At 35.1% G+C, this 15,913-nt stretch overlaps 1 protein-coding gene across 2 annotated transcripts in view; it reads right to left on the bottom strand.

Annotated features, from left to right (window-relative positions):
* Positions 1–15,913, bottom strand: part of LOC149800811 (ATP-binding cassette sub-family C member 4-like) — a 174,220-nt gene that overhangs the window by 146,004 nt on the left and 12,303 nt on the right. For both annotated transcript variants that reach the window (XR_016420565.1, XM_089954806.1), the window contains exon 5: positions 3,917–4,132. Coding sequence is in view for 1 of the 2 variants with exons in the window: in XM_089954806.1 (XP_089810932.1) it covers positions 3,917–4,132 (216 nt within the window). In the remaining variant the exon portion in view is untranslated. The remainder of the gene's footprint in view (positions 1–3,916; positions 4,133–15,913) is intronic.

The raw sequence follows: 15,913 nt of genomic DNA, 5'->3' as shown, positions 1-15,913 counted from the left end.
TTCTGAAGGGTTAACCTGTCATGATGTACATGATTGTTGTTGTTCTAGGGTTTAACACCATTTTTCAGCACAATATAGGCTATACATGGCAGCCAGTGTAACTGGTGGAGGAAGAACCCTGGAAAACCCAGGGAAGAACCACCAACCCACGAGAAGTTACTGGCAAGCTTTCCCACGTACCCATGCTAGCCGAGCCTTGGACTCGAACTCACGCAGACAGAGGTGAGATGGCAGTGATCCAGAACAGTGAGTGCTTTAGACCATTCGGCCACTTGGGGCCCCCATGATGTACATGGGCTTTTAGTACTGAAGGGTTAACTTGTCATGATGTACAAGTGATTTTAATACTGAAGGGTTAACCTGTCATGATGCACAAGGGATTTTAGTACTGAAGGGTTAACCTGTCATGATGTACATGGGCTTTTAGTACTGAAGGGTTAACTTGTCATGATGTACATGGTATTTTAGTACTGAAGGGTTAACCTGTCATAATGTACAAGGGATTTTAGTACCAAAGGGTAAACCTGTCATGATGTACATGGGCTTTTAGTACCGAAGGGTTAATCTGTGATGATGTACAAGGGATTTTAGTACTGTTTCTCACCACTGCACCAATTCACCCACAAGAATGCATATAGTTACTATTATTAGAGACTGAGTATATTGGTTGTCATTATTTTAGACTGGGAAATCCCTCAAACTGTTTGTTACTATTATTGGATAGGATAATCCCTCTGACTGGTTGTTACTATCACAAGACTAGGTAATCCTTCTGATTAGTTGTCATTATTTTAGACTGGACAATCCCTCAAACTGTTTGTTACTATTATTGGATAGGATAATCCCTCTGATTGGTTGTTACTATCACAAGACTGGGTAATCTCTGTTACTGGTTGTCATTATTTTAGACTGGGTAATATATAAATCCATTAAAATTGCAAAGAAATCAGGTTTCAAAATAAACAATTTAAACTCAATTATGCAGGTTTGCTACCTGTGCTAAACTGGCCAAAAGGTTTCTATCAAGGAATTAGTTAAATCTGTCAACCTTGACATGTGGGAAATTGCTGATGGTTACTGAGTGAAACAATAAAAAGAATAATGGCAAAGATTAAAAAAACTCCTGATTGGTAGAGCAAATGGTAGGAAGAGCGATGTGTTTATAAAGTTTGCTGACAGCTTAATGATTTCACTGAAAATGTTCATTTCACCAGTGGAATGAAAATGGAATGCATGTTAAATGCAGAATGAATGCAAACAAAATGCAGAATGAACATAAAAAAATGCAGGATGAGAAAAATAAGTAATGCTATTTGAAAGAAACAAAGAACTTACATGCACAATACATGAAAAATATTAAAAAAACCGAAATGAAAAACATTTACACCACATGAACTGAAAAGCTCTTTATCTGTATTTTGGTTTGCTGGTAGATCTTCACAGTTGAATGCTTTTCTGGACTTTTAGTTAGCTTCTTTACACTGACAAAACATATCCACTACTTACACATCCTGAAATTGTTATAAAAAACACCATTAATGTGTTGACAATACCATTGATGTGTTGGCAATATCATTAATGTGTTGACAATACCACTGATGTGTTGGCAATACCATTAATGTGTTGACAATACCATTGATGTGTTGGCAATACCATTAATGTGTTGACAATACCATTGATGTGTTGGCAATACCATTAATGTGTTGACAATACCATTGATGTGTTGGCAATACCATTAATGTGTTGACAATACCACTGATGTGTTGGCAATACCATTAATGTGTTGACAATACCATTAATGTGTTTACAATACCATTGATGTGTTGGCAATACCATTAATGTGTTGACAATACCATTGATGTGTTGGCAATACCATTAATGTGTTGACAATACCATTGATGTGTTGGCAATACCATTAATGTGTTGACAATACCATTATTGTGTTGACAATACCATTGATGTGTTGACAATACCATTGATGTGTTGACAATACCATTAATGTGTTGACAATACCATTGATGTGTTGACAATACCACTGATGTGTTGGCAATACCATTAATGTGTTGACAATACCATTGATGTGTTGACAATACCATTAATGTGTTGGCAATACCATTGATGTGTTGGCAATACCATTAATGTGTTGACAATACCATTGATGTGTTGACAATACCATTGATGTGTTGGCAATACCAGTGCCATATATACTCGTGTATAACTCACATCGAAATGCAAACTGCACAGATCCTGATCTGCCATGGCACAATGTTAGGCTTTCCACATGTGCTCTTTTTCCTAAATATGTCCTCCTTTAGGACTCACGGTACTAATTCAGTTCCCACAGTAAACCTATGCAGACACTATGATATTAAAAATTCAATAACTTAAAATTTCTGAGTGCCCATGATCAAACCTATATTTATCAGTATAGATGAAACAGTATGTCATCTTCTGTGTAGATGAAAGGATATGAGCCATGGCATTTTCTGGACCTGCTTGTGTTTGAAACATGTGTTTTCAATTATGCACCAAAGAGCCAGGTGTTAATTTTAGTAACAAGTGTTCCAAATTCAAGACTGTTAAAGGACTGAAATTCCATCAATAAAACAATGACTCTATTTTTTTTCACTTACAACTAGGTTAAGCTCTCAAAAAATTCTTTCTCCTACAACATAACTTACATTATTAACCAATCCTGGCCAGCCTAACCCATATATATATTCTATTTTATGTTCACCCATTTCCAGGCTGGTTCACATTTTTCCATATAATTAGTACTGTATGTCCTTAAATTTCTATACAGATACTGATACACCCATTCAATGAAATGTCCTCTTTTACGAAAGTACAAATATGGTAATCCAACATAATGCACCAGAAGATTTGGATACAAACAGTCTGTTTGAAGTAATCAGTAGAACAAACAACATGGACCCTAATCATCTGGCACATCATATGATGGCAGATACAGGTCTATGATGTTTGGACTCAACTTCTATAATGTTTGGACTCAACTTCTATATGCAAATTTTACGGTAAAAACAAATTTTGTATAAAAATGAAATAAGTAATAAAGTTAAATACTCTACAACAATTATATAATATTTATTGCAGTTGTGGGTATATCTTTATTTATTGTAAATTCATTGCTGTATTTTAAATAGTAGGCATTTGTATTTCATTAATTACACAGTGAATAAGACAAGATGTCAAAAAGATAGTTCTCCATTTGCTACTACTGAAAACATAAATACCCACTTTGGAAAATGCATTCCAAATAAATGAAAAGGAAAGCAAACGATGTGTACAAGTGATAAAAACAAAATCAGCATGCATTCTGAGATTGTAAATGAAAGATGACAAAATGATAGATGAAATGCAATTGTGAATGGAATGCAAACAGAATGTAAATGAAAGACAGAATGAATGCAAATGAACCAGTAATGAAATTCAAATGAGATGAAGATCTTGTAACATTGCCCGTTTCAGGATCTGTATGTACTTGATGCAATACACTGTAGTAGTTATTATGGTCAGGGTAGTAGCAGTAGTAGTCCTTCATATCTGACTTTTCTTTTCCAGATTTAAACTGATGTTACATCAACATATTTAACTGACTGAAAGCAATTGTCAATGTGATTTATTGGTGTTTTGTGTGCTCATTGTAGCAGTAGTAGTACTAGTAGTAGAAGTAGCAGTAGCAATAATATAGATCTTCATCTTTTCCTAATCTGAACTGTACAAAATATGTTATGTGAACCTTTTCAACTGGCTCAGAACAACTTCAGTGCTTTTCAGTAGTTCTAGTTGTGATGAGAACAGTAGTAGTACTTGACTTGCTACATGGAAAATAATTTTAAACAGTGACAAAATAAACTGTTAATATAAACGTATCAGTATGAAACTTTAGGGTTACCTTACGGTAGATGATGGCTCCAACTGCAGCCTTCATCTGCATGGCCACACGATGCATGCTATAGAAGTAAAGAGGCATAATACACAGTTGTATCATTCCCATCACTCCTAGTGCTACTGCATACATATACACCTCTTGCCTGCTCATCTGGGTGTCAATCGAAAAGTAGCCTATAATTTCTCCCACAAGGTATGGCTGAAGGACTCTAATAGTTTCCTGTGAACATAAATTAATAATATTATGGTATTTAAACTTCAAGTGACAAAATCTAACATAACATCAGGCTACAATATCTAGTTTAACATCAGGTGACAATACCTAATATAACATCTGTGACAATAAATACAAAAATTGTTTGACAATACCTAATATAACACCAAGTGACAACACCTGTTATGTATATCTACATTGTGTCTTTTGCTTTTGGAATGTTGTGAAACATATTCCAGCCAAATCCAACTTTTAAAGAAAAAAATCAGATTGAAAAAAAACAAACAAATGTAAAAAACAATAACGTCATATTTTAGTTATTTACGATCATATGGGAATGTACCAAGCATAAGTCCTTTGTCAGATTGCGAATCATTCTATGATGTTCAGAAGATTTGTTTTCTTTCTGAACCTTATGTACTTTCTCAAGTCCACTAAATATTTTCTCGACGTTGAGTAAGTGTGTTTTATGTTTACTGGACCTCTTTGATAAATATCAACCAGAATATTGGCATCCTGTTTAAACTGCAAATATATCTTTAAAGTAACTAGATAACTGATGGCTTCAGTAACATCACTTCCTGTTTTTATCAATATGCTCTCTAATTTCAGCAAGATATTATTATCATTTATGGTGTAAGCTTAATCATCAAACTTCAGTTACAGCTCTGAGATTACAACTTATAAAACAATTAGCATACGCATAGCAAATTCATCTTCTATAAGGTACTGACCATTTTATCTAAGGGGGCAAGAACTGTGAGTTTCTTCTGAGCTGAAATATTTTCTTTTCATTTATGTCAAGATAATTAATATTATTTCCAAACAATATCATGGATATAATATGGTGTTATTTTGCTATAAATCAGAACAAAATTTTTTCCAGCCACTGACAGATAACTAAAATCAAAAGGTCACCGTCCCATAACATTGAATTGTTGGTCCTTAATATAATTGCAGTACACAGTCATATGTATCTCACAATATATTGAAAATTGCTATGGTTTACCGTGCGTGGTACAAAATACAACGTAGTTTGATTTTAGCATAGATGTAACATTCATAATAAAAATATAATGATAACTTTACTCTAGCTTAATTCCCATTAGGAATAATAATAAATGCCCAGCATTTATAAATAGTGTACATGGATATGAAGTTTGCTGTAATCTTGATCTCCCCCTACAACACTCCTGTCAACAGTGTTCAATATCAAAAGCAGAGTAAATGTTTTTCACTTAACTGTACATTGTATTAATGTTCTATGCTGACTCTTCAGACCAGAACTCCCTTTACATTTTATACTGCAAAATGTTCAGACCTTACCGATGCAGTTTCTCCTGAAACCTGATTCTGTCAAACATGTTTATATCAAATGTCTTATGTCTTCTTATTACAGAATATTTATTTCAGAATGAATGCTTTTCAAGAATCTGTACTATGTTGATAAGGTGGCATTTATTGAAAGAAAAGTCTAATTTGGGAAAAGATCACTTTTTTATATGAGCACATAATTACAGCATAGGTTAGTATGGAGTTTAATCCCAATATTTAAAATCAGAGGCACACGGATGACTTTAGACTTTTATGCATTGGTTTTAAATCTCAAATGAATGAAATTATCTCTTTATTAGTGTTTGGAAACATCACAACCACAAAAACAAGAAAATCAACTGTATTTTAGTGTCTCTGGGTTGCCACATTGTTTCCAGGGGCCCTGAGTGGCCGAGTGGTCTAAAGCGATCACCATTACAGATCACTGCCATCTCACCTCTGTCTGCATGAGTTTGAGTCTCAGGCTCGGCTAACATTGGTACGTGAGAAAGCCTGCCAGTAGCTTCTCATGGGTCAGTGGTTCTTCCCGGGATTTTCCAGGGTTCTTCCTCCACCAATTATACTGGCTGCCATGTATAGCCTATCTTGTGCTGAAAAATGGTGTTAAACCCTACAATAACAACATTGTTTCCCAAAACATTGCTTATAGTCAAATTACATGCAAATTCCTGATTTGAATGAATCAAATAATAGTACAAATATTCATTCATTATGTGTATGAATATACAAGCTAAGGAAATTGCATATTACCAGAGTTGCCAACCCTCCAGACTCACAATTAGTGAATTGTGAAAAGAGGGTAAAATTAGTGAATTTTTAACACAATTAGTGAAAAATTATACCATGACACTAGCTCCATCCACTTTGATGGTCAGTACTGCATTATATGAAAATCCCCAAATAAAAATAAAACATATTATTTACACTGATTACATGTACAAATTTTTTTTGCAGCCAAATTTACTGATATACACAAACTTCACGCTATTTGTCATGATATGTTGCTGTGGCAGTCTCGAACATCCTCAATTGGGCTATGGTAAATTTGTTTTCAAAACAGTTCAGGCTTCTTGCCTGCAGGTTAATCTTGGTGACTAAAATTGTTGCAAATTTTCAGCACCCAAGGAGGCACTAAATTTTTCTTATTTTTCCTCACAATAAGAAATACTCTTTCACTGTCACTGTTGTTGATCTCCAACTGAGAAAGACAGGTAATGTTCAACAAGAAAACTCACAAACAATGCTTCAGCATTTGTACCTTGAAGGACTTGAGTAGATGGCTTAAAGTACTCCATAGCTGAAATCTGCTGCGGGTGCTCTTAATTTTCCCAAAATCTATATGATTTTTGCTAGCAGTGTGCTTTTCCACATCATTCTGCCATATGCCCTCATCTGCTTGTATCATTGCTTACAATGTATCTGTCATACATGTACTATATAATAATATTATTATACAGTACATATATGACAGGTAAACTGTAAGCAACAGTAACATCTTCCAATTATAAAATTCACTATCATTTTCCTTGGAGATGAAAACATATTAAGTATAGTGTAGGTTAATTAAGAAATGGTATTATCCAGTAGATGAAACACCGAATGGTAAATGATTAGTGGTGTCGGCATATGCGCAGAAAAATAAGAACTCAAGCAAATTACGATATATGCTAATTATTCAATATCTCAAAAATTCCTACTCCAAAAAGCTGTCTTCATTTAGTGTTTGTTTTAAAAACAATTACAGTTGCTGTGAGTATGTACATGTGCCATTTTAAAAAAAATCAGTTGGGCCCCAGTTTTCCTCACAAGCATTTGTAAAACTTATGTTCCAAATAAAGATTAAATACTTTACAATGCTTGCTACTAGGAGTGAAGTGATACACCTGTGCCATGTATCAATACGATACCCAGTCTGTGATATGTTGCATATCGATACACATAAGAACTTGTATGATCTTGCCATCTTTGGAAGGTAGGTGGTGCCATTTGATGTAGACATTCTGGTCCTATTTCCAGTATGCAGATGACAGACAAACATATACTTATCATATATTTATATGCAATTCTCATTATCAAGAAGATAAGAACAATAATTTCAAACAGACTACCTGTTGGTTGCAGTGAGTTTTATCCAATGTTTTAGGCCATTTAATGGTGGCTCCATTCAATTCTTTGTTCTGGACAACATGAATGATTTGAAAATATCTTATTACCAATTCAAAGACTTAGTTAAACTTGGAAGACATGACAATGTTATCGTCAAAACAGAAGAAATAATGCAGTTTCCTTGCACAAAGAAAATCTCATCTAGAACAAATCCAAGCATTGGAATAAGGTTGAATACCAACAAAATCTTTCACATTTTACTTCTTGCAGATGCAAAAGACTGCTGCAGCCACAGGTACTTGTATTTGTTACCGAAGAAGGAAAACTATTGACTACACCCAGTCCTATTCTACAATTTGTTTATAATTTACACAAGGTGATAAACTTGAGTAGTTTTAAATCTGTGCCATTGCTCAATCTATGCCAATTTCATTTATTCCATCAGTGATTTCATTCACTGGTTAAATATCTCTGCATAAAAAAGAGAAGTTACAAATTTGTTGCCTATGTACAAATTTAAGGAGAGAGGATGACAGGATTTTATCTTAAGGGAGACCCCCCCCCACTTATCAAAGACAAAAAGGGGAGGAAGAAACGGTCATAGGTCAATATTTATCAAAACTTCAATATCTGACTCTCTTTCTTCCTATTCCACTTTCTTAGAGCTCTGCTGAAATCAACATCTTTGACAGATGTCACCTCTAGTTGTATAAGCATTAATCTGTAAATTATTTCTGAGCATACTTTGAGCATACTTTGCTCCTTTTCTTTGTAACAATATTGTTCTTTGCTTCATCTGAAGGGACATATACATTGCTAGTTGTGTCAGCTTGAATATGTTGGGAGACTGATCTTTGTGACTGGTATGTACAATTTTCCAGAGCTCACAAATATTATCTTTAGGATACATCTGCTCCAAAATAGGATTTTTCACTAACATAAACTTCCTTTGTTAAATCAGTAGTTTACTGACTACTATGCCAAATCTCTTATCCATTCCATGATGCTGCATTTAGACAATCAATGCTTGTGCAGACAAAGTTGTTAAAATAAATATCTTTACTTATCAATTTCATTTTTACCCTTATTTTTTTTCAATTTGTAGCATGATTCGCAGGATGAAATTGATTTATTTAAAAAAATGAAAATTGCATTACACTTTTAAATTGTCTGTATTTTAATCTGGCTCAGTATTCTGCCCTTTGTACATTTAATTTTTAAACACCACTAAAAGGGTGATGCTGTCAAATTTTTTGTCCATCCAGCATATACATTTGACTAGTACTTAACACCATTTCAGGCTCAAAATCGCTCACTGGTATCTCAATTAACACTTTCCCAGCACCAAAAATCTGATACACTTCATAACTTTAAAAATTATTGTCATCATTACTATCATCAGCAAATATTTGCCGAACGAAATCATAATGAACCACACTGGGAATCAGACATTTTGGAATTTTTGAGGTAGTCCGTATTTTAAACACGCATTTGTAAAACTTTCTTCATGACTGGTTGAAACTACGCCATAATGCTTATTCCTGGGCACTTTGTGCTAATCAAATTTAGTTTCACAACCTTTCATGGCATGCTTGAAGAACCCAAATGTGGAACAGTTGCTATCCAAAAATCGGATGTTATGACAAGAACGATTAAATAAAAATGTATACTTTACCTAGCACATTTTCACTTGTGGGACTTTCAATGATTTGTGAGGCTTCTCACGTTTCAGTGTTCTCCAAGTGCATGAATTCGTACAAATTTTGCATGATTCATGCAATGGCACACACAGACAGCATCTCCGCTTAAGCACTTTACATATCTAATGGGGGGCCCCAAGTGGCTGAGTGGTCTAAAGCGCTCTCCGTTACGGATCACTGCCATCTCACCTCTGTCTGCGTAGGTTCGAGTCTCGGATAAGGCCAATGTGGGTATGTGAGAAAGCTTGCCAGGAGCTTCTCGAGGGTCGGTGGTTATTACCGGGGTATTCTCGGGTTCTTCCTCCACCATCAATACCGGCTGCCATGTATAGCCTATTGTGTGCTGAAAAATGGCATTAATCCCTACAACAACAACATATCTAATGACTTTCCCACGAAGTTTCTCTCTTGCTTTGACAATTTTTCCTGTCAAATAATAAGCTAAACTGATTTCTGATTGGTGGTTATTGTTTAAGCTGGACCAGAAAAGCAATAACCACAAATGAGAATTCAATGTAACTAACACATTTCACCATGCAACACATAGCATAGCTTTCAAATCGACCAAAGGTGTCAATATACAATTCAAAGTATAAACTTCGTGTGAAAGTGGTTATTAAATGATGAATATACTTCTGGGTTAAGAAAATTAGCATGAATGGTGGGTGGGAGATTATGAACCATGTCACTTTGTGGCAAGTGGGTACAGTAAAACCTGTCATGAGCGACCTCTGCTATGAGCGACCACCTGTCATTTCCGACCACAATCGTAATGCACGGATCGATTTTACTATATAAACGCTCTGTTATGAACGACCACCTGCTGAACGCGACCAGCGACCGCGATTTCTTGGCAAACTATGCATTTTGACACTGCTATGAACGACCGCATCGCCAAAAAATCAAAACAGATTGACACCACTGACCTTAACTTAATCCTTTGTAATCACTAGAGCTCGGGATAAATGTAGTATGCAAACAAAGTGCACATTAAATAACACTATAGTTGAACAACCATATATCGGGATAAACACCTCTAACCATCATTTAATCCTTTGTAACAAAGACTGCATAAATAGCAAATATTGCTCTAATAAAGTATTTAAAAATAATTTGTCTTGCTACAATACCAGTTTTGTGAAATTTACAACTCCAGCGTATGGTGTCATTTGTAAACTGCAGTAAACCAGACTAAAGTACATGTCACTAACCGCCATTGTAGTGCCGAAGTCATGTGAATAGCCAATAAGAGTAACATCAAAGGGAGTAATGATGGATATACGCAGTCAATTTAGAGGTTTGTATTTTTTTCTTTATCTGTATGAAAACTCACAAAACGCCGGTAGTCCTTATGTCCAAGTGAGAAATCGTTTGAAAGGGCTTCAGTGTTGGTTTAAGTACGTCGTTTGCTTTCCAGTTAATCCATAATGCCTGGAGGGTGAATGAGCTCATTGTCTTTAATACTAGTAAGTGAGAATCATTTCCGGATTTTTTTAAAATTATTTTTTATTTCTTTTGTTAGTGTTTCACCAAGCCACAATCTGTTTACGTGGGTGCAGATGGTCGGAACATTGGTTTATCGAGCTATAACGCTGTTGATTTAAACTTCGTCTCAGAATACATGTACAGTATTGTTTCCTGATGAGTTAATTATGTCTTTTGGTTTCATTCATTGGTACATAATATATATTTATTCCACAATTCCCCAAAACCTGATCAAAACCGATAGTCTTTATAACGTCAACACTAATAACAACGGCAGAATCTCCGCTGAAAAAAAGAAAAATTTTAACACTGGAAGAAAGGATTAATGTCATTGAAAGAAATGAAAAAGGCGAGACCACTCGCAAAATAGCAGTCAGCTTAAGCGTCGGTAAAACGCAAGTTCAAAATGTAATCAAAGACAAGAAGTCCATTAGAAACGAATGGCAGAAAGGTGCACAAGCACAGAGGAAATATGCCACGGCACGACGGACAGTTTACGGAGATCTGAACGAGCGAGTATGGGAGTGATTTTGGGTCGCAAGGAGTAAAAACATACCAGTAAGTGGGAAGTTGATTCATGAAAGGGCAATAATTGAGATACATGTTCAGACCAAATAGCTGAGTAAAACATGTCAACAAAGAAGTATAATGGATTTCTTTAAAAAAAACAAGTGAATAAGTGTATAAAATAAGATATATACATCATATCTAACTGTTAATTTTTTGTATATATTAATGTGATGTTGAAATATAAATTTTATTCTCGTTTGATAGATGTATATCTTTATTATATAAAGATATTTTGAGAGGAATGCATGCATTATTTAACAAGATTCATGAATAAAGGATATGATACATGTACAGTGAGTATGGGTATTATTTATTTTTCAACAATGCTAACTATTGACCCTGAAAACCAGTCCATTTTCACACACCTCTTATGAGAGACCACCTGTCTTGAGAGACCGCTTTTGGTTGGCAGAAGGGGCGGTCTCTCATAACAGGTTTTACTGTATTCTCAAATAGTCTTTTTTGTCTTTACTAATAAACATGAGTGCCTGTGACTGCAAATGCTGTTTCAGATGGATTATAATTTTACAGAATAACAAGATAACTAATAATGATTATTCATGACTTCTGAAGACTAAACTAACATGCATACGCTAAGTATCGTTTTGTACAAATTCTATGTCTCTTGTATTGATATGTGTTTCATTTCAGCAAAAGTATCCATGCATCGATATATCGATGAATTGTTTCACCTCTACTTGCTACAGGGCAAACTGTAACAACTGGATAAAGTCCTACTAATATCATGACTAGCAATACAGGACCGTTATAGGCATCAGTGACCACTGCTGATATCGTGACTAGCACTTAATGGAATAAGTTTATTATTCCTGATTTAGGCCTAATGAGAATTCGGGAATTCATGATTTTTTGCATGCAGCTTGAATCTGAGAGTCACGAAAATCACGCCAAAATCATGAGGGTTGACAGGTCTGTATTACCATATATCACAATCATTTCCAAAGTAATGTGTGAAATTTTGTTAAAATGTTGAACCTGGTGTTTAAAATATTAGTTTCACAATATAGGGTGCCCGGCAAAGAGTGAAAAAGTTTTCATCTTAAAATTTCTTCTTAAATATATCTTTTAGATCAGAAAAATCAACGTTAAATTGCAGTATTCCTTTACAGTATGATGCACTTTAATTGCAGCTTATCTTCTTAGAACAGAAAGAAATTTTTCTTAGAAGGGTAATTTTATTTGTAAATTATGTTTTTCTGAAAATATTTACCTGATTATGTCAAAATCAGTTTAGTGGTTTTATGGGTTTAATGCCATTTTTCAGCACAAACAGGGTATACATGGTGGCCAGTATACATGGTTGTGGAAGAACCTAGGAAAACCCCTGGTAAGCTACTGGTGTAGGATGAAGCTGTTTGCATTTGCAACAAGCACAATTGAGATGTAGGCATACCCCTGTGCAACTTTCAAGTACTGTGACTGAAATGTCTTTATATGTTGTAATTGTGCATGATCTGATGAAATTAGCTTCTCCTCAAAAAATCATCCTGAACAAGTCCAAACTACCCTAACTTTAGCAATTATCAAAATAGGAAAAATAAAATGTGCTCATATTTTTTAAATACAAGTTACCATTAAAGTCTAAGACATGAAAATGACCCAACAGAGCTAGCAGTGTTTTAAAAGGTGCACATCTGAAACAAGGCAAATCTGCATACTCTATAACCCAAAACACAACCATCAATCATGCATCAAAATAAAGGCAATTAAAAGTTTTATTAACAATACCTCAGATATACAAAGTCCTTTTTAAATAGTCAACATATAACCAGTGAGAAAAACCTGGGAAATACTTTTTGTATTAAACCTTATGCAAAGTATGAAACTGTAGAGTGCAACCATTAGATATGTGGGTACAAGGCAATCAGATATTTCAAAAATGGTCTGGATTGCAAATATATTGGATTGCATCAAGCTGTTTAATACATGTTTTTTTAAATTAGCACACAGGGAAAGGGCATTTACACTGTATGCATCACTTTGTCTCAAAAATGACCCCCAGACATATATATGAATTTAGATGCATAAATGTCTTTGCTATGAGCTTCCATCAACTTGTCTTTTGTTTTATTGTTGCTATCCAAAGTTATGGACCATTGTGACATTACTGGTGTTTCTTTTTTTTAATGAATTTCTATATAAGGCAGGTTATCAATTTAAGTGTCAATTTAAGTGTCAGCAAATTTATGTATAAAACCTGTCCCTTGCACCCTTATGTCCATCTCCCATGCAGACAATGAGATTCTCCTAGTGTCAGATTAGCACATCCAAAGATTAAACATTTACACATGTGAGAGGGAAATCCATTATGTATGAGCATCCAGCTCCTAACCTGTAATAAAATCATAGTTGCTTTACAAAAGGATGAAATTCTCCTGGTGCCAGATTAGCACAACCGAAAAAAATACATTTACACACATGAGAGGGTAATCCCTGTGGGGTACCGTTAGAGATGTAAAAAATTTAGGAAATTTCTACCAAAGATCAAAAGGGAAATTGTATAAAATGTGAACTTGAACTGCTTTGTTGCGGGTTCATATATGCCAATCCCCAAGAGAGGTATAAACATACTTATTACTAACGTAAGTGGCATAAAGCATAATCTGAGCATAAAAACAGCAATCTGTATTTATTACATGCCATAATTACAGGAAACTGTATGAAAAATGTATATTTACTTTTGCTACTTACCTGGATCTGCAGTTAAAATTCTTCTCACAAATTAGCTAAATCCATGTGGATTTGTAGTCAGTACAAGAGTAACGACACAAAACAAATGTATAAATTATTTATGCATAACACTCACTTTAACTAGTCTACATGTCTAACTTTCACTGAATGGTCATGATGAATGCTATATTACATTCTTCTTTTAAAATTTTTAAGGTGCAACTGATTTGTCCTTTTCCAGATGCAACATGTTTTTGAGTATAACAAATCCCACTCATCCAAACTTTTTCAGTCATATAACATCCATAAAGAACGTTCCTCTTAACATCTGGTGCTGTTTTTTTTCTCAATTTAAACTAGTTTGCTATGTATGTATATATCAAAATAGATCGTGTGTGTGATTCAGAATTTTAATGTAGTTTTAACAATTTTTCAGTCATATCACTATGATTTCTGCAGTGTGGCAGTTTATAGTCTAGCACTGTGGCATCAAGCCACAGACATGTAGCATGATGTCTCACCCAGTCACATTATCCCGACACCAGGCCGACCAGTCCTAATGCTAACCTCTTAATGCTGAGCAACTAGTGAGGCAGCTGCAAGTACCATTCTTATAAGTCCTGGTATGACTAATCTGGGTTTCAAACCCATGACCTTCTGCATCTGAGGCAGACACTCTAACCACTAGGTCACCAGAGCTGTGTATATAAATACAATGAATTTGCGACACATGGTTTCACATTCTAGAAACCTGTCTGTTATATTGGAACTGTTTCATGTACAGTTACTATAAATAGAAAAAAAGGAAATTAGAAGGAGGTCTAATGATGAATAAATGTGCAACAGCCAATAGTCCCAATATATGAGCCTCAAATTCTAACTGTTGTTCTATGTCTCACTTGCTCCTGATGTCTCTGATCTGAACTTGGAAAACATGTTTTTATTGGAGGTGGGTAATTTTTATCTGGTACCCGGTTGATCATTTTATTTCCCGTTGTACCCATTGACATCGTTAGGTCCAACATGTCGTTGTTTCACCATCAAAGTCTTGTCCTTGAGTGAATTCAGCAAAATTTGCCAGTCATGCCTAGGTCTGAGGTCGTGCTGTTCCAAATGGAGCATATAAGCAGAAACTGGACAAAGTGGACGGAGCATGGCAGCCAACTCAAGAATGTCTCAGATAAAAATATTATGCTTGTTTATATTTTGTGTGCCATGTCCTTTGTAAGATCAGAGTGCACCAATCTAATTATACCCTTTAGCCAAGAGACCAGAGTGTGTGGGGTTATGTCCTGCTTTCTGATCTTAAAAAGTCTTTGATGACCTGCAGGCATTCCCCACAACCTCCAATACCATTCTAGTGTTCTGGGTCGAGCAGCATCACCTCTGAAGAAGAGATTGAGGAGAGAGAATAGGTAGTTATTTGTTGGCTGTCAATTGACAGTAAACTGGTTCTAAAAACAAAACCAGGATACATCCTTTGTACAAATGACCCATCCAAATGGAACTGCATGTACCTCTGCTGGATGATGATTGGTACATGTTTTGTACCAGTCAGGTGAATCAGCTACCAGGATCATGTATTTTATTTATGATATGCCTGGTAATGTTTGTAATCTTTATCCATTCAGAAAGGAAGAATGTTCATCATCATCATCAAAGTTCATTGCACTCATAATTTTGTATGTCATATTTACTGGCAGAGAAGGAGGATGCTTCAGCAGTGGCAAAATTCAGTATATTTCTTCAATTACAACTGTATGTTCTCTCCATCATCTGTCATTCTGTATGTGAGCGATGACAAAGAATTGTCCCCATGCATTGCCAGAGTTCTATCCATTGGATTTGCAAACAATATCTGCCGATTTGTATCTAACATTGAGCATGGTCTGGCTATGGA

This window comes from Sinohyriopsis cumingii, chromosome 4 (genome assembly GCF_028554795.1).
Source record: "Sinohyriopsis cumingii isolate HCF-2022 chromosome 4, ASM2855479v2, whole genome shotgun sequence".
Taxonomy (NCBI): Eukaryota; Metazoa; Mollusca; class Bivalvia; order Unionida; family Unionidae; genus Sinohyriopsis; species Sinohyriopsis cumingii.
This window is presented reverse-complemented; position numbering and strand designations above follow the sequence as displayed.